Source organism: Micromys minutus (assembly GCF_963924665.1).
Source record: "Micromys minutus genome assembly, chromosome: 13".
Taxonomy (NCBI): domain Eukaryota; kingdom Metazoa; phylum Chordata; class Mammalia; order Rodentia; family Muridae; genus Micromys; species Micromys minutus.
In genome coordinates, this window is record NC_137982.1 from 41,723,294 (window position 1) to 41,746,367 (window position 23,074).

General features: G+C 42.7%; 1 protein-coding gene across 2 annotated transcripts in view; it reads right to left on the reverse strand.

Moving 5' to 3' along the window:
- The window catches only part of STK39 (serine/threonine kinase 39), a 242,257-nt gene that overhangs the window by 76,973 nt on the left and 142,210 nt on the right, over nt 1-23,074 (reverse strand). For both annotated transcript variants that reach the window (XM_080928167.1, XM_080928168.1), the window contains 4 exons: nt 17,197-17,319; nt 17,081-17,110; nt 11,832-11,894; nt 9,929-9,996 (listed from right to left, as the gene is read on the reverse strand). In XM_080928167.1, coding sequence (XP_080784293.1) covers nt 9,929-9,996; nt 11,832-11,894; nt 17,081-17,110; nt 17,197-17,319 — 284 coding nt within the window. The remainder of the gene's footprint in view (nt 1-9,928; nt 9,997-11,831; nt 11,895-17,080; nt 17,111-17,196; nt 17,320-23,074) is intronic.

Genomic DNA, 23,074 nt, shown 5'->3' on the forward strand with positions numbered 1-23,074 from the left:
AACCTGAATTAATATGTAACTAAAACACTGGGCTTCTGACCTGCAACAGGTGAGCAATGCAGAGAGTTTTTAGAATAACAAGAGAAAGCTGTCTCAGAACACAAAGAGAGCAGTCTTAAAACCCACAATTTAGCTTCAAGTGGTTTGTTTCCCTCCTGCAAATACCCCTTCCTCATAAGCCCTCTCCAAGCCAAGAGGCTGGTCCTTAGCAATTAAAAATAAAGAACTATCTCTATATGCAATCCCGTGAGTCGTGATGCTATAAAAAGTCAGTGAAATGCATCTTTTCTTAAGAATCAGTTCTTCTGTGTGTGAAATGGGGCACTACATAAAATCCAAAGAACTCGGTCAATTTGCCATCTCCTTCAGCAATCAAACCCTGTGTGGCAGCTCCCGTACCCCAGGGTGTGACTCGGTATAACATGTCATTTAGAAATAACCCCCCAAAGCAAAACTTCGAGATGAGCCCTGATCTCTGTGCTCAGCTTCTGGTCATGAGGAGGCATCATCCATTTCTGCAGTTTGTCAGTGCAGGCTGTTTAGTTAGATCCTGCTGCAGGACTCAGCCACACAATGATGTCGGCTGCTGCAGGGATATCGGCATCTTCAGATAACCTATGAGCCACAGCCAGCTCTTTAAGGGCCCCATTTGCTCTGATTCATGTTAGATTTTATATATATATATGTATATGTTATTTTATATTTTATATGTACATTTTATATAAATATATGTATATTTTATTTATATATATATACTCCTCACAATCTGAGAACATTTTAGTAAGGTAAAACCTAAGTACAAATGAGATTTTTTTTTCCTCAAGAATCACTTTTGCACAGCATAAGCAATATGTAATACATAATGTATGTACAGTGTTTGGATGTGTAAATATTTGCATGTGTGTTGGTGTGTGTGTATGTGTGTCTGCATATGCACATACACTTGTGTGTACATACAAATAAATGAAGGGCAGTTGTCAACCTTCCATATTATTCCTTGGAGTTTGGGGTTGTTTTGTAATTGTTTTTTGTTTGTTTGGTTTTGAGACAGGGTTTCTTACTGGTACTTGGGCTTGCTAATTAGAGAAGGATGACAGGCAGGTGAGCCCCAGGGACCTTGCCATCTTCATTTTCCTAGAGCTTAGGAATACATACAATACCACATTAAGAAATGTATGTGTGTACTGGGGATAAAATCAGGTTCTCTTAATTACAGCATGGGTTCCCCCAAACAGGAGAGTTCTTCCAATGACAAATAATGGCCCCCACCACTGTGTCAGGGATTGAGTCCAGGGACCTCCTAGATGGCAGATAAATGCACTACAGCTCCACAACATATTTTTAAAGTACTGTAAGTTTTGACTCATTCAACTAAAACCTAGATCGTCAAAAAGGAGTATGCAGATATAAATTCATCAATATAAAACGAATCTAAGACACGTTACAAAACAGACTAGCCAGCATATGCTGTTTCACAAAAAAGTAAAATGCTTTTGAAATATTTTTTTTTAGAATGTAAACCCTGTATAAACATGTATTTAGAAGAATATTTCATTTTTAGTATGGGTGATCTTCTTTTTCCTTTTTTCAAGGGAGTGCGAGGTAAAGTCGAATTCCCCTGCGTGCTAAGCAAGTGTCACACACTGTGTTACACTGCAGCCACTTGCTTCTTTTGTTGTCTTTTGCTTTAACTGTCTTAAGCTGACCATATATGTCTTGGAGATAGATAGATAGATAGATAGATAGATAGATAGATAGATAGATAGATAGATAGATAGATACTAACAGCTTTTAAAAACTCTATCCATTGTTTATCGCCAATAATATTTACATTCAGTGTCTCCTGGCTTAAATATGTATTTTTAAAATTGGTCTTACAATTAGTCAATTTCAATCTTCTATTTTGCTCCCTTTACCTTACCAAATCATCCTTAACATAAACCACCCTTCGTTTATCATGTTGACTAGCAGGTGTAATTTGTATGCACAGAATATGACACCCTATACTCCCTGGCATCGTATATGTTTACACGTCTCTCTGAATCACATCACTAGTACACTGGATCCACGTAACACCCAGGTACTTGCCAGCCTATGCAAAGCAGCTTCGGGACAACAGGAAACCCACCTAAGAGCTCAGATCTTTCTTTTTCTTCTGTTGGTAGCAAGTGTAGATTCAGAGGAAAAGTGAAATCAGGCAAGTGATGGGATGCGCTTTTGAAATTACCTAACACCACAAACGCTACCTGACAATTCAATCACCACCTCTAACATCCCCAAGAAAAATATTTTCAGGCACTTCTGTCACAACATTAATGATGAGTTTATCAGGAAACATTGTTAAAAGAATATTCACGCCGAGTGCTAATGAGAAGTGTGAAGGCTTAGCAGTCCTGAATTTATTCATCTCTAAATGCATAGACACAGAACGGAATAGAGCAAGGCCGCAGGGTCAAGTGGAGAAGGACAAAGATTCATGTGTTTGGGACAGTGAAGATCATGACCACTTCTGCTTGAAGGCTTTACAGTGCAGGTCACATGGCTGTAGGACCTGAACCCTGCCTTCCTACCTGTGAGCTGTCGGTGCCAGTCCTGATATTTCAATGATACATGATGATTAACAGGACAAAACATTCAGCAGGCTTATCTTAGAGCCTGGCACACACTGGGCACGTTGCCATTCCGCAGGACACAGCCAATGACAAACACATACACAGTTCCTCCACTTCTAAAGGAAAAGAGAATATCTGGACGAGAACACCCAGAGTTAAGTAACATGGGCAGATTTATTTCAGACTAGAGAACTGCACTTGCAATAATTTGTCACCTACAAAATAATACATTATCACGTCATTGAGAGGCAAAAGTAGTTTTGTTGGAAATAATATAGGACTGCAAGTCACTTTCGGGGACCAGCAGCCTGGCGCTGCCCCAAGATGCCTCCTACCTGTTTCTTGGCTCAAAATGGAGCTACTAAAAAGCATAAACACTAGTTACTATGGCAACAAGCAAACCAAAGATAACAGCCAGACAAAAAGCCCCCACCCACTCCTAACTGCTCAGAGCTCCTTTTAATCTGTTTTCTGCTACACTTATCATTCCTACCTTGTGCAGAATGAAGCTCTCTGCCTATGAAGAGGCTGCTCAGGGGGGAGAAACCTTGTCTCATCTTCAGCTCCTCTCCTCACCAAAATTTTGCATAAAGAAAGCAGCAAATAAGTAGTTTGCTGAAGAGGGAAGGGGAGGGTGCAGAAAAGAGCTTTCATAACCCAGTTCAGTCCCCATAGTATTTAACCCCTGGGTGGGCAATTAATGAAGACTTCTGGCCACTTGACTGGAGAATTATGCAATTAACCCTATTTCACCAGCTGGAAAACTAATTCCTCCTGAACAATGGTGAGAATAGAATTCTGGGGTACTCACGCTAACACAGCGGCCAACACTTCCTGACAGATTAGCGTGCTTTCTGGAATCATAATTGTCTAAGTGTATTCCCTACAGTGTGCCTTTCAGTGGGAAGATTAAAACAGTAATTCAATAAAGGTAGTGATTCACTGTACTTTGGAACTTCCCTTAGAAGTTCTACTTCAGAGACAGCCTTCCCCTACTAACAGGAACTGGTGTATCTACCCGGGGGCCTTGGCCAGTCCATCTGGATCTGATGATGCTGCTACATTAGAATAAGCTAACCTCATTATGAGCTAACAAACAGGGGACACTGAGTCAGAGAATCCACATACATCAAAGGCGGTGGTCGACTTCTGCAAGCTTGAAAACAGCTGAGCTGAGCTGTCAAAGCATGAACACAGTGAACACAAAGAAACTGACACAACTGATAAATTTATCATTTTCCAAATAAATGACTTGATCCTAAAAGGTGAATGTCTCATGTTACATATGTGACTAAATCTTTTTCCTTTATTTCTATGTTATGTGTAAGGGTGTTAGCCTGCACATGTACAGTATCCATGGAGTCCAGAACAGGATACCAGATCCCCTCGGACTGGAGTTATAGAGGGTTCTGAGCAACCATGTTAGTGCTGGAAATTAAACCCAGGTCCTCTAGAAGAGCAGCTGCTGCTCTTAACTGATAAACAATCTCTGCGGTCCCTGTGAGTACTTTTAAAAAACACTTATATAATTTTATTTGTGCAGGGCCATGATGATGTATCTGTGGAGATAAGGACAGGCTGTCAGATCCCCTGGAGCTAAAGTCTCAGGTGGTTGTGCACTGACTAGTGTGTTTGCTGGGAACCAAACTGGGGTGCTATGCAAGACCAGCAAAGAGCTCTTAACTGCAGAGCCACCTCTCCAACCCCATACTTTTATTTGATCAAAAGTACATTAATGATTAAATTTTTTGACTTGGTCCAAAAATATTACAAATGTGTCTTGACATTATGTGAAACACAAGGTCACATCATAGTTGGGGTCATCCTGTTGAAGTGCATCCAAGAGCATTTCTGATCTTGTGCCTTATTCTATGATACATATTTTATATTACATATTACCTAGATAAATAGGTAGACAGAGAGACAGATAGACAGACAGAAAGGCATGCAGGCAGGTGAAGAAAATACTGACAAAGTGCATACAGGGCAAAATCTACATTTTACCCATGTCCAGCATTTGACACAGAGAACAAAGGTTTAAACATGTTTTCTTAATCTTATATATAATGTATCAGTTTTTAAAGATAATTATCCTTTTCAATAAAAAATTATACTTTTCCCTCCTTGGTCTTTTGTTTGTGAATGTAAGGGAAAGAATAGAGAAGACATATCCTACCCAGACCCACAATGCATATGCCTTTCCTTGTAGACTGTTTCATTTTCAAAGCAGAAGATTTCCCAACTTGCTACTCTCAGAATGAAGATGCCGTTTTCAGGGGAAGTTGGAGGAGACTGACAAGCACCCAGGTATCTAATGTGGGTCATTTCAGAGGAAGAAGAGGATGCTGTTGGGTACACAGGCATACAGTAAGGACTGCCTGGACAAGCAGAATGTGTTTATTCTTGATGTTTCACAACCCCCCCCCCCCGTCATTGTGTCTTAAATTCAGCGTGAGCATGTATTTGCCAAAATCAAGAATGTATTACACTGAACCAAACTTGTTTTTACTGTACTCCATATTCTAACAGTAATTAATGAATATACTCAGCCCTCTGTTTTGGGAACATTTTCATTTTAATTAGAGGACCAACTCTCTCCTTTCTACTCTTTGCTTTTGTTTTTAAATAATATTTTTATTAACTCTTTGAGAGCTTCAGATAGTATATTCTGATAATATTCACAACTCCTCTCAGATCTACTACTATCTCCCTACCCACTCAACTTCAAGTCTTTTTAAGCCCATAGAGTCTTAATCCAAATTAGAAAAGATTCTTTGGTTGATGGCCATTCACACAGACCTGCAAATAGTCTACCTTCAGAGAATAATGGCCTATAGAGTGCTCGGCTCCAAATGGCTCATTTATGTCACTCCCCTGTCCCAAGGCTCAAGAACTGTCTCCCAGAAGAGAGGGTACAATCTTAGTCATTTCTACCTCTTACAGTGAAGCTTCTCTGGACCCAACATAGCAACTACACAAACTAACACATAGCAATGGTGAGAGTTTTGTTGTTTTGTTTGTTTTTGGTTTTGGTCAACCTGATAATCAAGCTACAATTATTGGGAAAAGAAGAGCCTCAGTTAAGCAAAAGTCTTCAACACATGGTGTGGCGATGTGTCTTGAACCCTAGCACTTGGAGAGCAGAGCTCTGTGTGCTTGAGTCTAACCTGGTCTACACTGTGAGCTCCGGAACAGCCAGAGCTACACAGCTAAACCCTGTCTCAAAACATCATGGGGCAGGGGTGGCATTCATGGTGTTGGGAGAAGGCAGAAGAGAAAGAGAGAGGGAGAGGGAGAGAGGGAGAAATAGAAAGGGGGAGAACTAGAGAACTTTTATCAAATTATCATAGGCAAGTCTGTGGGGATATTTTCTTGACTTGTGAGAAGGGGGGCCCAGCTCACTGTGGGTGGTACCATCCCATTGCAAGTCACTTTTTATCACATAGAAAAGCAGGCTGACCAAGCAATAAGGAACAAACCAGTAACAGTCCTCCTCCATGGCTTCTGCTTCAGTTCCTGCCTTGGCTGCTCTCAGGTTAATGTCCCTTGGACAAGTAAAGCCAAATAAACCCTTCTGTCTAGAAGCTGCTATTGGTCATGGTGTTTTATCATAGCAATAGAAACCCTAAATAGGACACACCTCTCTCCCTCCCAATTTTTTGGTTTGTTACCTTGGCATCAACTGTCCCAGTGCTCAGCTTTTAAGGTCAGATGTTTCAAATTCAGTTTGTAAGCCTAAGCCCCTGAAAGCACACATACAACCTACCACAATCTGAGACTTGAAGGCTGTCTTATAGTAAAGACAAAGTAAGCTAATTCCCGCTTATGATTAAGCCTTTTTTCTCTCAAGGACTGGGCTATACCCAACCTGTAACCTTACCTACAAGTGGTTCCACACAGCTTGTTTCAGGACACAGCAATCATGATTTTGTTTCAAAACGTTGTAATGAACATCTTGCAGTCCTCCCATTGTTTCAAAGACTGTTGTAAGTAGTTGTTGTTATAACTACCTTGCCATGACCACCTTACAACCATGTCTTTGTTTCAGGAGGTTGCTATGACTAACTTGTTATGTTCTGCTTCTATAACCCAGCCTGTTTTGCCAGCCAAATCCTACATTAGGAAACTCCCTACCCCCCTGAGCTACATAAACCTTGTCTTCCTCATTTCCAAGTCTGACTTGATGAACCCAGCCTTTAAGGGAGGCAGTCCATGTGCATACATAAAACAACGTGCTTAATTAATTACTTGCTTTAATTAAATGTTTGCTTTAATTGATTTGGCCATAATGATTTGGGTTGGTGATCTTTCTCCTTGCCTCTTTGGGATTAACAGCATCTAAATACTTACTTGACATCTATACACTGACAGCTAACAGACACCACAGGCCTAATGTGCCCAAAACAAAACTCTTGATTCTACCCCAACCTGAAACTCTGACTCTCTTTTCTCTTTCAGGAAATAATGATTATGACTCCATATCTTCTATCAAACCCTAGAGCAACTGTTAAATATTCTCTCCAAAAATGGTTGCACTGCCTCCATTGGTCACCACCCTGGTCTGAATGAGAAAACTCCCAGGTCAACGGCATAGAATGGCTTTCCAATAAGATAGCAGAGGAAAACTTCCTCAAATTAAGCAAACACATACATGTCTTAGCTGAGGTTACTATTGTTGTGAAGAGAGACCATGACCATGGCAACGCTTATAAAGGAAAGCATTTAATTGGGCCAACTGAGAGTTCAGAGGCTCAGTCTATTATTATGGAGGAAAGCAAGGTAGCACACAAGCAGACATGGCACTGGACAGGCAGCAAAGAATTCTTGTCGGCAGGTGACAAAAGAGAGAGTGACACTAAGCCTAGCTTTGGGTTTCTGAAACTTCAAAGCCCACCCCCAGAGTGACACACTTCCAACCAGGCCACGTCTACTCCAGCAAAGCCACACTTCCAGATAGTGCCACTCCCTAATAGCCTGGGGGGGGGCATTATTATTCAAACCACCCAATACCCACACAGACAGAAGCACACACACAGCACCAAATGGACAGGGCTGGAAAATAAACTCTGAACAGCACATTGCAGTAACAACATTAGACATATTTTCCATAAGGTGGCTGCAGAGATTGTTTTAACATTTAACTCAGTTCACATCACACACGCTTCGTGACTAGGCTCCCATACTAAGCGTGACCTGCCCACTTCTCTGCCCACACGGTTTCCTGGAACTTACATAACTGCTCATTGGTGCTTCCTCCACAGAATCCTTGTCAATGCCACTCACTCTGCCTCAAGCTTAATTCTTAACTTCCACTAGGATGTCTACATTCTAATGTGACCTTATTTACAGAGATGTTCTAGGGATTCCAGAGCCCGGGAATGATCTTAAAAGTTCTATGTCCTCGTGTACGCCGCCTACGTATAACCTCTCCCCTTGGTATGAAGAAGACTAATAAATAGGATGAGGCATTCCTAAAAGCCTGAGTCTACAGGTCCAAAGAATCCAGTTTGGCCAACAACCTAGGTGAGCTTAGCAGAAGACCTTGAACCCCAGTAGGCACAGTACCTTAGTTTCAGTCTTATAAGATATTGGAGAATCCACTAAAGCTGGCCCTGCCCTTCTAACATGATGAAAGAGTACAGGGGTGTTGTTTTATGTCATCATTTGGAGTACATTTTACACATCACCAAGTCCAATATACCTGTTTTCGATTTACTATTGCTGTGATGAACCACCATGGCCAAAGCAACTTGTAGAGGAAATAATTGTTCGTCATCAAAGAAAGTCAGGACTGGAACTCAAGCAGGTCAGGAAGCAGAAGCTGATGCAGAGGCCATGGAGGGATGTTGCTTACTGTCTTGCTCCCCATGGCTTGTTCAGCCTACTTTCTTATAGAACCCAGGTCTACCAGCCCAGGGATGGCACCACCCACAATGGGCTGGGTCAGGGATGGCTCCACCTGTAATGGGCTAGACACAGCCCTCAATAGTCACTAATTAAGAAAATGCCCTATAGGCTTGTCTGCAACCTAATATTATGGAGGTATTTTCTTATTTGAGGTTCCCTTCTCTCAAATGACATTAGCTAATATCAAGTTGACATAACCTATCTAGTATAATACCTTCAATGATATATACCAACATTCCCTTCCTTTCTTTTCATTTGATGTAGGTTTTTCTTTCAGAGAATTAGATATAAAATGAATCAAATTTGAATATTTAATGTACTCTGGTTCCAAAGGCAAGAACAAAAAGTCACTTGCTTCATTTGTCCGCAATGGCTAAAGTCACTAACTGTACTGTACGCAATCCTCAAAGCCATTACATTGTAATAGCTTCAGTCTTTGTTTTCAACATCCACTCTAACTTAAATGTCACCAAGTACTCCTGTGGTGTGCCCTGGGGGGTATGTGTAAACACACTGCAGAGTCTGCACAGTTGTAAGAAGGACGGACAGGGCGCTCACAGGAAGGGCAATCTCTTCCTATGGACTATGTTAACTCCAGGAGTTGGAAACCAACCTTGGCCTTGCTGGAGACCCACTTTTCCCAGCCACAGCTGTGACTATGCCCATTAACCACAAAAGCTTTGTGTGTAAAACTGTCAGAACAACCCACGACTCCTCTTTATACCTTCAGAAATGTGACAACACTGTGACTGACCTGGCAAGGTAGGCTGGCTGCAATTAAGTTTACCCAATTTTCCTTCCTCTCAAGATACTACATCCTTAACGAAGAACATCTGCAAAGGCAGACCTTTAAGTTGAAAAAGGTTTTAAAATAGAAACAGCTTTCATTCACTAGTGCCAGGCACCATATTTGTATCCATTTCCTAGACGACTGAAAGTGCTTCCAAAATATACCTGTCATTTCTCCACAGTGGCTGATCAAACCTGCCACTGAAAAATGTTCAGAACAGGCAACTTCTAGTAGAAGCATGGTTTATTTCTGTCAGAAACCGACTGCCAGAGTGTGAAAGAGACTCATTAAAAATCTCTTACTGTGATCTTACATTGTTAAAAAAAAAAAAAAAAAAAAAAAACAGGAAAAAGAAAACGATTTAAAAAAAAAAGCAAGGGGAGAAAAAAATTAATGAAGTATATCGAGAGCCTACAGAGGCTTTCAAATGGTGTTCCGCCTATTCATCGTTTTGCGAGCAAAGAAAGGAGTATAATTAGTTCCAGAAATATGGCATACATTGTTGTTTGGGAAAATCAAGGAAGTTAACAATTTCCTCTTATCCTAATATTATGAAAAGTTAAAGGAGGAGGTCAGAATACTGTACTGTAAAGAAAAAATGATGCAGAATCTTATTTACCTTAATCTTAAAACAAGGTTGACTGCACAAGGACCTTCTCTGTAGTCCTCATTAGCATTTGGTTGGCCCTATGAAAAGAAAACAAGAAACACTGTTATAAGCCTTATTGGGAAAAGGATACGTACAACTTCAATATCTCGATTCCTATGCCCTCTCGGGAAACATCAAGATGACTGCTTATCCCAGAAGGTCTCCTTTGGTTTCCCGAGAACATTTTTAGAGGATCAGAAAGGTGCTTACTTAACATCATACTGTGAGTGTGAATGCCCCGTATGGACAGCCTTGGTCATAGGATGGATTCTGTGCACAGCACTGCTGCATCTAGTCCAAATTAAGGCCGTATCCATCTAAAGTGGCACTTTGTTGGTCCGGAGCAAAGAGCCAATACACACTGGACCTTGGAGATGCACAAAGGTAAGGAACCTTGCCAGGGATGGTTGTGACATTTATAATTCCAGCAGTGAGGGCCATGAAATCTGAATTGCAAGTTTAAGTGCAGTTTAGGCTACATACCAAGAACCTGTCTCAAAAAAGCAAGAGCTAGAGATGTGGCTCGGTGGCAGAATATGTGTCCATTATCCATAGAGCGTTAGGTTTTTTCCCCAGACTATATGTGGTAGGGGTGCAATGGGATGGCTTAGGTCCATTAAACACAAGCATCAGTGGGGAACACAGATTAATCAGTGTTCATCCTCCCTACACGTCTCACCTATCATCCTGATACAGACTATCCATCATGGATGCCTCGATGACACAGACTGTATCTGTGGATACCCTGGCTTTATCAGAGCTCCTGAAATAAAAGATTTCAAGTAAAGCTTGTCTCTGCTGGTAACCTGCTGTGCAATCATGGGCAAGTAAGTCCCAGAGCCAGTTGCTCCGTTTACAAGATAGGTAAACCACCTCTCTCAAAGGAGATGCAAAAGTGAGCCACAAATTATAAGATGTTAATCAATGTTGTCCCTTTTTCCTGTTTACTTCCTTCACTTTTGGACCCATACTTCCTCCTAATTTGTCTTTTGTTGGGAGGCAAACCCTATAGTTTAGCTCAGAGTCTTTCACTGAGTTGGATGATAGAGTGTAAAGTCTGAAAGTGGACCTGCCTTCTACTTCTGTGTAGTTCGCTACATGGCCTTGCACAAACCAGTTAACCTCTGCATGACTTTATGTAGCTCTAAAAGACAAGGAGCAGCAATCAGACCCCAGAGAGGTTTCCTGTAGTCAGTCATGAAGCTCCTCTGTCCAAATACTTCCTCAATTCACAGCTGCCCCAGAAAATACAAAGGCGGGTGATATAGAAAGTCATATGATCAGCGTACGATTATACAACAAAACAATCGGGCCTATCCCAGGGCTCTGTGCCCGTACCCTTCCCTCAATGGCTTCACCACCACAACCAATATAACCACAGCACAGGCCTCCTGTCATAGACACGCTCTAAGTATGCACCATACATGCACTGCATAGTCACTGAACTATTAGTTTAGTAAGACAAGTTGAGGAGATCAACTGGCACAGGAAACTCAATGACAAAAGAATCATCAGGAGATGTTATAGAAATCCAATCAGAAACAAGGGAGGAAAATATCAGTTAACCATGGTGCTTGATGGCTGAAGTATAGCAGACTTGATCATTTTCTTCTGTTTGCTTCCTGCCCACAGTACTGGTGAGATCACAGGCATTTGGGTAGTCTCTTCCTTCTCCAAAGTCTATTATTTAGGGCTAAATGTCTTGTAAAGGATGGCTGAAAGAAGTGACATTTTCTTTCTCCATCTCTGATTAAGGGATGTTTTCTATTATCGCTGTTTTTAAGTTGACAATCTAAAACTCCAGTGAAGCTGTCTTTTTTATGAAGTTGTGTACAAAGCATCTCAAATAAAAATGATGGGCAGAAGGACCAACCTGAGAGTCGTGCACAGAGAGGGACTGTATTTGCTCGGGGATGCCACCAGCATTCACTGAGATCTGTCAAGAAAACCAATGTTATGACAAGCAAGGAAGCCAAAGGGAGATGTTAGTGGCTTGGGGCATTACATGGTGATCATCAGAAATGATATCTTTAGAAGACACTACACAACAACATCTAGATACAGTGTGTCCCGTGTGCTGCTGGGCACCCTTAAACTATGGGGCCCACTTGCTCTGCCATTCAAAATCTCATGGAGAAAGGGGAGAATCTATGTAATAAATCCTGGAATGATACACATGGTTTATTAGAAACAGCCTTGAAAGAATAACTTGATTTCATAATACCATTCTACCTAATATTAAAGGGACCTTAATGAAAATATACAAAACCTGCCTTATGTACATCATTACTTTGAGTATTTTTTGACTGTTGCTTGAACAAGTAAATATGGTGGGCAAACAACAACAAACCATTTCTCAAAAGGAACCACAAGAGGGAAACTTTTTACTCAGATTCCAAGTCTTGTCCTAAGGTATTTCTGCCTCAAGCTCTACTTTTGTGATCTCTACCCTGGGGTGTAAACTTGAGAAAGTCAACAACAACAACAAAACCCACCACACTCAAAGAGAAACAGCAATGAAACCGAAGGATGGAGATCTTATTTCTAATTTATTACCAATGCTAAAATCAGCAGAAATCTTGGCATCAAACATTTTCTCAAATCTTAGGAGCATAAAATTCTAGCTCTCTGTGCTCACTCAAGAAGAACTTCTTTCAAACTGAAGTGATGGTGAGAAGTGTTATTAACTAACTGTTATTAGTGATGTAATTAAGTATTATTAATTAATGCCTCTGGTTTACTTTGAAATGCGTGGAAGAGTGAAGGTGGGCAACTGAACAGGTCACATACATGGAAAGCCACCTTAAGTGACAGCGAAACATGGTCGTTTGTATGTCACTATAATGGAATTTAATTTTGCCTGAAAGGTTATATAACATTTTTGCAAAAAAAAAAAAAAAAAAAAAAAAAAAAAAAAAAAAATGACTCTTAGAAACACAAGTCTTTGACACCTTACCAGCAGAGGACGAGGCCCTCTACCAAATGCCCCTTCAAAACTGTGCAGGCTGATCCACAATCTGCCCCTCCTTCCCTGATTCCTTGCTCCTGGGCCATCATCAGGATGGAGAGCCAGTCAGGTGATTGGGAAGAAGAACCACACATCTTGCAACTTCCCATGCAGGTATAACAAACACTACATGTCATGAAGCCACTTCTAGCACAGGACACATGACTCCTCCTAACATGCATGGGTACTCAGGGTCAGAGAAAGCTTCCCCATACCGTGTGTATTCACCAACAATCAAGTGCAGTTCCTACTGTCACCACTGTGGGATTACCCTACGCAATCAGACCATGGCCACATAACTCTGTTAAACTGAAACCCCACAAGAAGATCTATAGCAGTCACCCTTCAAAACTACAGAAACTGTACCAGAGTGCTTTCTGTCTAAACAATTTGCTACAAGAGAAGTCCTTGAGTGGACATGCATTTTGACAAGAAGAAAGAAGGACAACTAGAAATGATATAACTTGGGACCTCAGACCTGGTAAAAGAGAAGCAACCACATCAGAGCTGAGGGTGGGGGTGGGGAGGCATTGTCTGCTTCTCAATTTCTCAGAGCTGGGCCTTGATCCTTTTCTGTTTTTAATAAAACTGTAGCAAAATGCAGTGTGTTGTGTTGGATTGCATCCTGCTAGAGCAGAAGAAGGACATTAGCTGACAACTTAGTGAAATCTACTAAGAATTCTGAAACTTAGCTGATAATAATGTGGCAGAATCCATTTTTGAGTTTTGATAACTATGCCCAAATAATGTGAAAAGTTGGCACAGGGAAAAACTGGGGGAGGAGTCCACCATCTTTGCAGCATTTCTACAAATTGGAAATTATTCTAAAATAGAAAGCTAATGTTTGGAAGCACAGATTTCTGATCACAAATCTAGATTTAGTCACAAGTACTTGGAAGGGCAGTCACCTGCAACAGCTGGAACCCAGGGTGAGCAGGTTGGGACAGACAGGGATCAGCATAATATACTCAGGAAGAAACAATGCCTTTCTCTGCCCTTACACAGAGGTAAAATACAAACACATCTGGAGCTGCCAAGCACCAGAGAAACACCTTTCATCACAATGGTATTAAAGCTAGTGGCAGTTTGAAAAGAAACATCAAGCAACAGAGATAATTGTAATCGTCACGTGTGTTTCATCTTTAGTTAAACCTGGGTAAATTAATTCAGTCTAAATCCATATTGAAATACTTTGCTAATGAGGACAGGATGGGAGAGTGGGAAAACACACTTTCCCAAATACCCTGGACACGGGACGGCAAAGCCCTTCAACAGCCTTCCTGTAGGATCTGCTTAGCTTAAGACAATGACAATTTTGCAGCTGATTTCTGAAATGCTTCCTTCCTTCTTTTATTGTTTGTTTGTTTGTTCATTCATTCATCCACTCATTCATTCTTGGGTGCCATTCTGCACATCTGGATTCAGAGTGACGTCTGCACTTTTCCTAGTCACTGTCTAGACCCCAGTCACTAATCAGAAGTTAAAAATCAGAGTTGCCTAGACTTCTCCTGGCTGAGCCTAAGAACACACGTGTGCCTACTGTGGCAGGAGGCAGGGTAGTTGGCTTTTAGGGGGAACTGTCTACAAGAACGCCTTGCCTATGCCTTCCTCAGTTAAACAAGACCAAAGAGAACTAGATTTAAGGAAAGTCAGTTTTATTCCTCACCTAGAAAGTTAAGAGAGTGAAGCAAAAATGACCAGAGTCATGTAACAGGTACTTACTTCAGAGTCTAACAAACAGAAATTCCAAACCTCTGCTTAAAAGACAAATCAGAGCCAAAGCCAGGCAGTAGTGAGGCAAGCCTTTAATCCCTGCACTCGGGAGGCAGAAGCAGGTGGATCTCTGTGAGTTCTAGGACAGCCTGGTCTACAAAGTAAGTTCCAGGGCATCCAGGGTTATACAGAGAAACCCTGTCTTGAGAACAAAACAAAACAAAAATTAATAGTGGGCAGGAACTAAAAATATTCAGTAAGACCTATGAGTTACGAAATACTCCCTAAAAGCCCGGACTTGGCCAGGCCTTCCCCTATGCCCTTCTCCAAAGATGAAAAGCTCCTGAGAAAGCAGGCATTCTTCTCTTCTTGGTGCATAGATTCCCATGGTGTCCAACGTAGTTCTACACGGACATGAGGTATGGGCTCAGTTTTTGATCAATTAATTCTTGCTAGTTCTAATATTAGTATTGTTGTTAATGAACTTTGGTCTCCGTGGACTTCTGTCTCCAATTAGAACAAGATGATAAATAGAAGAGGGCAATTATCCATTTGCTGAAAATTATTAATTACTAGTGGGTAAGCTTCCCAGAAGATCCTATTTTTCAAACTGGGCCAATTTTTCAAAGTGCTGGGCTATGAGTTTCAAGCAAACCAGCAGAACTCTGAGAGCTTAAAAGTTCATATTAGAAATTCTCTCAAGCGTAGAACCACCAAATTTGGCCCAAGAACTACCTTTCCCTTGGTACTCCACTGACAAGTACCTACTCAGGCCTTCCTGAGCAATCTCCAACAGGTGTTTTGAGGCCTGCACATGTGCCTTAGCCTGCTGAGGAAGGCACGTGGCCTCTCATAAGCAAAGGACTCGTAAAACGCCACATCTCGCTCTGTCTACACAAAGTAGTAGCAGAGCTGCAGTTGCTGAACGTCAACTACCGCCTTGTGATCTTTTATTCCCTTTCTGACCGCATAAATATTATAGCCTATTTATACCTCTGTGTTATGTTTTTACTCCAGGGTCTGTATATTCATGTTAGCAACAAACAGGAGCAGTATATTCAGCATGCAAAGAAGACACACACATAAATAAAACACTGCACTCATTTTCTAGCCAAAGGTGACTGGACCACTACACATTTTGGGCCAAGGATGGTGTGTGCAGCATTGTTCACTTGCTCTCCGTCTACGCAGAACTTACACTTTTCACCAGAGCTGGTTTAGATGCAGATAAAAACCCCACAACTCTGTGCTCTGCTCTAGTCACAAAGGAAATGTGGGCACGGGAGGGCAGAGTTTGAGATAAGCTAGGAACGGTTGCTCTACAGTCCCGATATGACGTGGTACACATCACGTCCCAGTGCAGAGGCTCCGAGATGATCTCAGTCTCTCGGCAAAGCTGCAAATTATCAGATAGAGAGAGTAGTTCAAGTAACAAGCAGGGAGGAAGATGGGACCTGAGAGAGAAAGCACAGCAGGGACCTGTCACCAGTGGTGAGAAGAAGAAAGCAAGGTGCTCAGAGGCCAGGCCACAGTGTTGCCTGAGGCTCTGGGGCTGCTTTGCTAAAAGCACAGCCAGCCATGGCTACTTCAAACCCAAGGTAAGGTGTGCTTCACTGAATCAAAAGGAAACCTCTGCTAATTAAAAGAATAAAATAAAAGGAAGAAGTCTGGATAGGTATCATTGCTAGGCCATACTTTTCCAGCTCTGTAATGAGGCTTTAGGAAGGTGCATATTAATTACTGACTGTGACGGTGGGAACTACTTAAATATTCTCAAATTTCCTCTGAGTATTAGCACGCCATAATCATCACCAGGCATTAGGATAATTAGTCATATGGAGGAAGTAAGAAATGATCTCAGTCCTCAGAGACTTCATGAAGAGTGTCTCACTCACCTCTAATTCACCCAGCTCATTTAAAGGTCAAGAGTCCTTCATTCATTCAACCCGGACATCTTTGTTTTTCTATAAAGTATGAGGCAAGTTTTACCTGTATGCTTTCGGGATTTTCCAAATAGTGTAACACTACAAGCTAGAAATAATTCTCTCTCTGTGAGGGCCAAGAATTCCTCTGAGTGTGTCCAATGTGATCCCAGCAGTCTTCCTGGCTCCCTCACAAGCACTGTGGTCACCGCATACCATTGGGGAAGAGCAGAGGCTCACAGACTGAGTGATCGGCCACACTCTAATCAGGCCACGGTGACACAGACAGAATCCAAGCCAATGAAGTCTAATGCCTTTGCTTTCTCTCCTACTCCATGAGATTTTGAGAAGCATCTCCTAAGTGGACCAAACTCTGCCACACACTGGGGGACTAAAGAGCAAATAGATAAACATGCAAAAACGCGCGCGCGCGCGCACACACACACACACACACACACACACACAATCATCACTCCTCACCTCTGGGTTCTCTTCTTTCACTCGTCGTGACTGCAAGAACAAGAAGATGTCCATTAAAATCCAGGAACATTCAGAGTCAGATGCGGAGACAGTGGTGGCTGAGGGCGGTTGGTTACCTTCTCTTGGGAGGCGGCCGCCTTCCCCTCGTCACTCTTCTCATCCATCTCGTCATCGCTCCACTCCCAGTCACCGTCCTCAGTCTTGTGAAGGTGACCGCTTGACCCAGGAACTCGCCTGACCTGAATCAAAATAAGCCACACTGTCACGGGTTGGATGGGCCCTGGGCTCACTGGGACACACACAGGATTCTGAAAGGTAACCCCAGTGGGTATCAATCCACAGATCACCGGAAGTTAACACGCCAAAAGACTCCCGGCCTCAACATCCTTCCAAAAATACCGTGTTCTTAAAATGCATTAGTATCACATATAGAACAAAAATGAAACAAAACAAAAACAAAAAAACCAAAATGACATTTTAAAGAATACCAAGTATGCGAACCACTCTAAGAAAAAAAATGACTACATTTTTCACTTTTCCTTAAGCTAGAAACTTAGTGACCACTCAAAGTCATGCACCAAGTTTCCAAATGGCCTATGAAAATGCATCCAAGTGGCTTTGAGTAAGGACCGAGTGAGGCAGAGAAGTCTGGGCACCTGATGAGTCGCACTAGGGCAAAGTGTCCGCAATCTAAAACTTCATGGCCACAGAGCAAACCCCTTCCATGGCTACCTTGCCATTCTTCAGATCCTGACATTATATGTGTATCCTCAGAATTCTGTTCACCTACTTGAGCAAAACAAAAGAGCATTAGACCAGCCCTAGGACACGTCTAAGCACGGTAGACAGTCTCGAGAGGACAAGCACAGCATCTTCATCCTCAACTTGGACATCAGGCTTCCTGCGTTATTGCGCTTGGGGACACAGGGTGTCAGCGTATCACAGAAATCATAGGGCAGGCTTTCAAGTGTGCTGTGGCAGGCAAGGAAAAGCTTTTACTGGGAGAGGACAATGGAGAATGCGCTGCTGTCTATAGTAATTTGAGACGTAATTTGGCAAAGCAGCACAACAGCTGAGCACCCTGTGAACAAGCAGAGGCGGGCCACTGATTCGCAGGAGCTTCAAGTGGAAGAGTGCCGTGGAGACCTGGTGCTCAACCCCTTCATCTCACCAACGAGACGACGGCCCAGAAAGCGACCCAAGGAAAAGCAGCTGTCAGAGGGGGAAAAAAATCAAAGGAACAAACAAAGCCTCAGACTCTCATCCCCACTCCTCCCTCCAAGTCACTGAAATCAGAAAGAAGCTGTCTGGAGAATGTGCTGCGGAGACCTTGAAAGTCTGTGGTATGGGGCTGGGGAGCGAGCTGGATGGGAAGCGTTCCTGTCCTGCAATCACAAAGACCTGGGTAAGAAGAGTTCTGCGTGATGGTGTGCACAATTTCAGTGCTGGGGAGATGAAGACATGTAAATCCCTGAAGCTCGTCAAAGAGCCAGACAAATCTGTCTTGGTATTTCCAGGCCAGAAGGGGATCCTACAACACCCATAATTGTCATCTAACCTACACACATATGAACACACACATGTGCACACACCAGTACACACACAGATCTGTGGTGGAATGAAGACAATTTTTCTACAATAGAAACCATTGAGCCATATCACAGGCATGTCAGTAAACCAAAGAGAAATAAATACTGAAACCTTCAAGTTAAGTAGCGTTCCTGTCCTATAAACAGAAAGACATGAACAGCACATCTCAGAGGTGGGCCGGTTTGTCATGTATAAATCTTTGAAAGTAACTCTGATTACCTGTTCATAAATATTTAAGCTCTATCAGAAAAAAATCAAAAGAAGCAAAAAGTTATTCATAATTTAACTTTTAAAGGATGCAAGTCACTTTTAGCACTCCAAAAACCAAAGTCACCTTTGAGACACTCAGTACACACCTCCGTGCTTAACATGGTTGTTTTCCCCCACTTGGATTTTGAATTGCTGCAAAAACCCTATTATAATGTTAGTGATTTTAATGGTTCTTCTAGATGCTGGCAAAGTACTGCAGAAATAAATGCTGAAATGCACTTACAGATTTTTAGAACAGATTGCTCATTTCCAAACCATCAAGAAACAGGTAAGGAAAAGGAAATGACTCTCCACTGACATATACAATTCATTTCTTTGGCAACACCGATCCTGATGAGGGGTATTTGTTAATGACTACATTTAATAGAAAGAGCTGTAACAATTATAACAACAGATTTTCAAATAAGAAATGAGAAAGCAAAAAAAAAAAAAAAAAAAAAACATAGACCAAAATACAAAATAAAACTCCACCTTTACAAAAAGTTGAGAAACCAAGGATCACTGGCAAACTTAATATTCTCTATCAAATTACCCAGAGGAGACTCCTTCCTCCTGTGAACAGCTCAGACTCTGCTCTGAAACACAGACCATGCCTCACACCCCCAAGAGCTGCCTTCCTGTGATCTGTCAGTTTCCGATAGAATACAAACCCATCCCCTCTATGTGTGCTTTACTGCAGAACCCTGGCTGCTTCTCTCTTGGTTTTATTTGCTGAAAGAGAAGCCGATAAAGCACTATGTCTAGGATTATAGCCCTGGCTATTGAAAGACATGATAGGATGGGCCTTTAACCAGCTGCTGGTCGAAGAAAATAGTCAGTATATAAACAGTAACGTGATCAGAACAAAGAACATTCCAAAACTTATGGAGGAAGATACAGATTCAACAGTATCAAGAATAAAAACCCAACTTTGTCTGCGCCTCGGTCCTCGGCTCACTCCCAGGAGTAAAACTGCGGCAAAAAAATTGAAAGCCAGGTTTCATGTTGTGTTTATGTGACCGTGACACAGAGTAAGGACAACAGAAATCAACTGCACAAAGTTACATCCTTGGAGGGGGTTTATAAGGGCAAAGCCAAGCACCTAAATTTCCCATGGTTTTACAGGTGGCCTTCTGACTTAGGAGTGTGAAAAGATTTTGGAAAGATAGGGCGGAGAAGGCGGAGCCTTTATTTTCATCTCCCTTTCAATGACTCAATCCATTACAGAAGGGAACTAAAGCACCCATTTCCCACTAGGGCGGGGCTGGGGATGGAAAACAGACACCGAGGAGCAGGGGTGCTCACTGGCCAGTTCTCCTGGCCACTGGGCAGGCGTGCAGAGCAAGTATTCCACACAGCAGCAGGTCAAAGAGGGCAGCATGCTATAAAGGTACACACACACACACACACACACACACACAGACACATACACACACACTCACACACACACAGACACACACAGACACACACTCACACACTCACACACACACACTCACAGACACACACATACACTCACACACACACATACACACACACAAACACACTCACACACACACAGACACACACACAAACACACACACAGACACACACACACAAACACACACTCAGACACACACACTCACACACACACAGACACACACAGACACACACTCACACACAGACACACACACTCACACACAGACACACACATACACACACAAACACACTCACACATACACAGACACACACAGACACACACACTCACACACAGACACACACACAGACACACACAGACATACACACACAAACACACTCACACACACAGACACACACACAGACATACACACACAAACACACTCACACACACAGACACACAGACACACACACACACACACACAGACACACACACTCACACACACAGACACACACAGACACACACACTCACACACACACACACACACACACACACATAGCTTTTGACCACAGAAATGGATGTGCATATCCCTAGTACACTGCTGAACAAAAGAAACTGGCACAGCCAGCAACCCAACTAAACACCATCAACCCCTTTCGCTGCCACAAAACTCTCTAGACACTGGGTCTCAGGACCTCCTGTTCCAACTCAGCTTCTGTTCCCCTGCAGACAACCCATGTGCCTGACCCTGCCCTGTAGCCCAGTCACAGGAGACTAGCCACCTCAGCCACCTCCCCTCCCCCAAGCTCCCCCAACATATTTCTATTTATAGTCATTCTGCTAACAAGAAACATTAAAGCTGTTTCTAATTAACTGCTGTTTTTAACATACTTGAGGCAATGCCAAGCAAACAAAAAGCCTTCTAAGTTATCAAAAATTAACAAACAAAATGAGATATGGTGGGGTTTTAGCAGTAAGCATTTCACTGTCTCCAGGGCTCAAACCTTGGTATCAACTCTCCCTCCCAGGTCTCTGTCCTGAACATGCTGCCTGGCGCCCAGGGGCCCTCCAGCTCTGTCTTCTCCAGGGTTGCACCGCCTCAGGTCTCACACTCCCCTCCTCGGGATGGCTGGTCCAGTCCATTTAACACAGCACCGAGAAGGCCTGCTGGGTCAGCATCCAACTCCCGGCCATCTTGCAGGCATGGCTACTCACATTCTTTTACCTCAAGCTCTCAATTCCGTCTTCCTGGTGTCTGCCCTCCATCATTTACCCGCCTCTGCCTGTGTCTGCTCTGTTCTCTGTCTTAGCCATAAACATGGCTGCTTCCCCGCACTATACACTGTCACAAAGCAGTGTGACTGGGAGTCTACAGGCCTTTGCCACAGCCTCCATTTCCATCCTGAAGGATGACTTCGGAGCACAGCAGGTCTTAGTTTTGATCTCCAAGCCCATGGCTGGATATGAACACCTTAGCAAGACCTCAGAACTAAACTTCAGGATTCTCTACAAGCAGCCTCATCCTGACACCTCTCCAGTGTTACCCCAGTTAAGGCCTCTAGATTTTTCCCTCACATCGAGCATGTCCGTGACAGCGGACAAAGGGCGAGCTCAGCTGAAGCCGCCAGCATGACGCCTGCCTCAGAATAAACACCCAAGACCTGAAAGTCGGTATTATTAATGGAATTAATTCTTCCTCACAGCCAAGTCTATCAATCATCACATTTTGCAGCTTTTACCTGTGTCTAGCACAGAGAGCTGCCATCATTGTCCCTTTCAACACCGGTGCTGCCTTTCCTAATGAACACAACGCTAGCTCATTTCTCTCTCAGTATAGCCTCATACTGTGTCTATCAGTACACATTTACTTTCTCACTCTGACCTACAGGGTGACTCCAGACATTTTAACAGTCAAATCTCTTGATATTCTGGCCTCGGAATATATATTCAGGAGTCACTCTCCACTCTATCCCTTTAGGCACACCATAGCCGGGCTGTGTACGACTTGCACACTTTCTTGACCTGTCTGCGCATGTTCTCGGATATTCAGTATTCAGGAGGCTAAGTCAGGAAGATGGATACCCGAAGGCCTATGTGGGTTATGTAATGAGTTCAAGGGGCACTTAACTGGAGTCCAGCACCTTTGCCTGAATCTGACTGAGCAGTTTAGTGCATCACACAGAACAACTCAGACTCAAGAAAGCAGGGCTTCCAAGCCTAGGTTTGCAAAATACAATTAAAAAAAACGATGTGGCTTATATGCCTTATACATTCATTCGTGGAACTTCACTGTGGTCATGTGAACACTTGTGGCCAAGGCACTTAGGAACCACACAAGCAAGCATCCTGTGGATTCTGCAGGTTCTGGGCTACCAAACAACTCAGAGGACAGCCCATGAAGAATCAGTCTTAAGGAAGCCCATGTAACTGCAGTTCTAGGAGGCTAGGCAACAACAGGCCAAGGCTTTCCCTCCTACCTGGCCCCTGGAAAACAGATCTTCACAAAGAACTGCTGAAGCCACTGTATTTATGGCCACGTGGCACACAAAAATGAATAATCATGGTAAGGACAGATAAGAAATTTATTCAATTCCCTTTTCCCTTGAGAACATTGTGACTCTTTGAAGATCAGCAAGTTGTATTTGATAAGCCTCAATATGCTAGACAACGGACCTGACTGTTCTTTACTTTTCAAGTGGCTTCTTCCAACTGTAGATGCGCTGGGTCTAAAAAAAAATCCCATTTTAATTCACACTTACAAA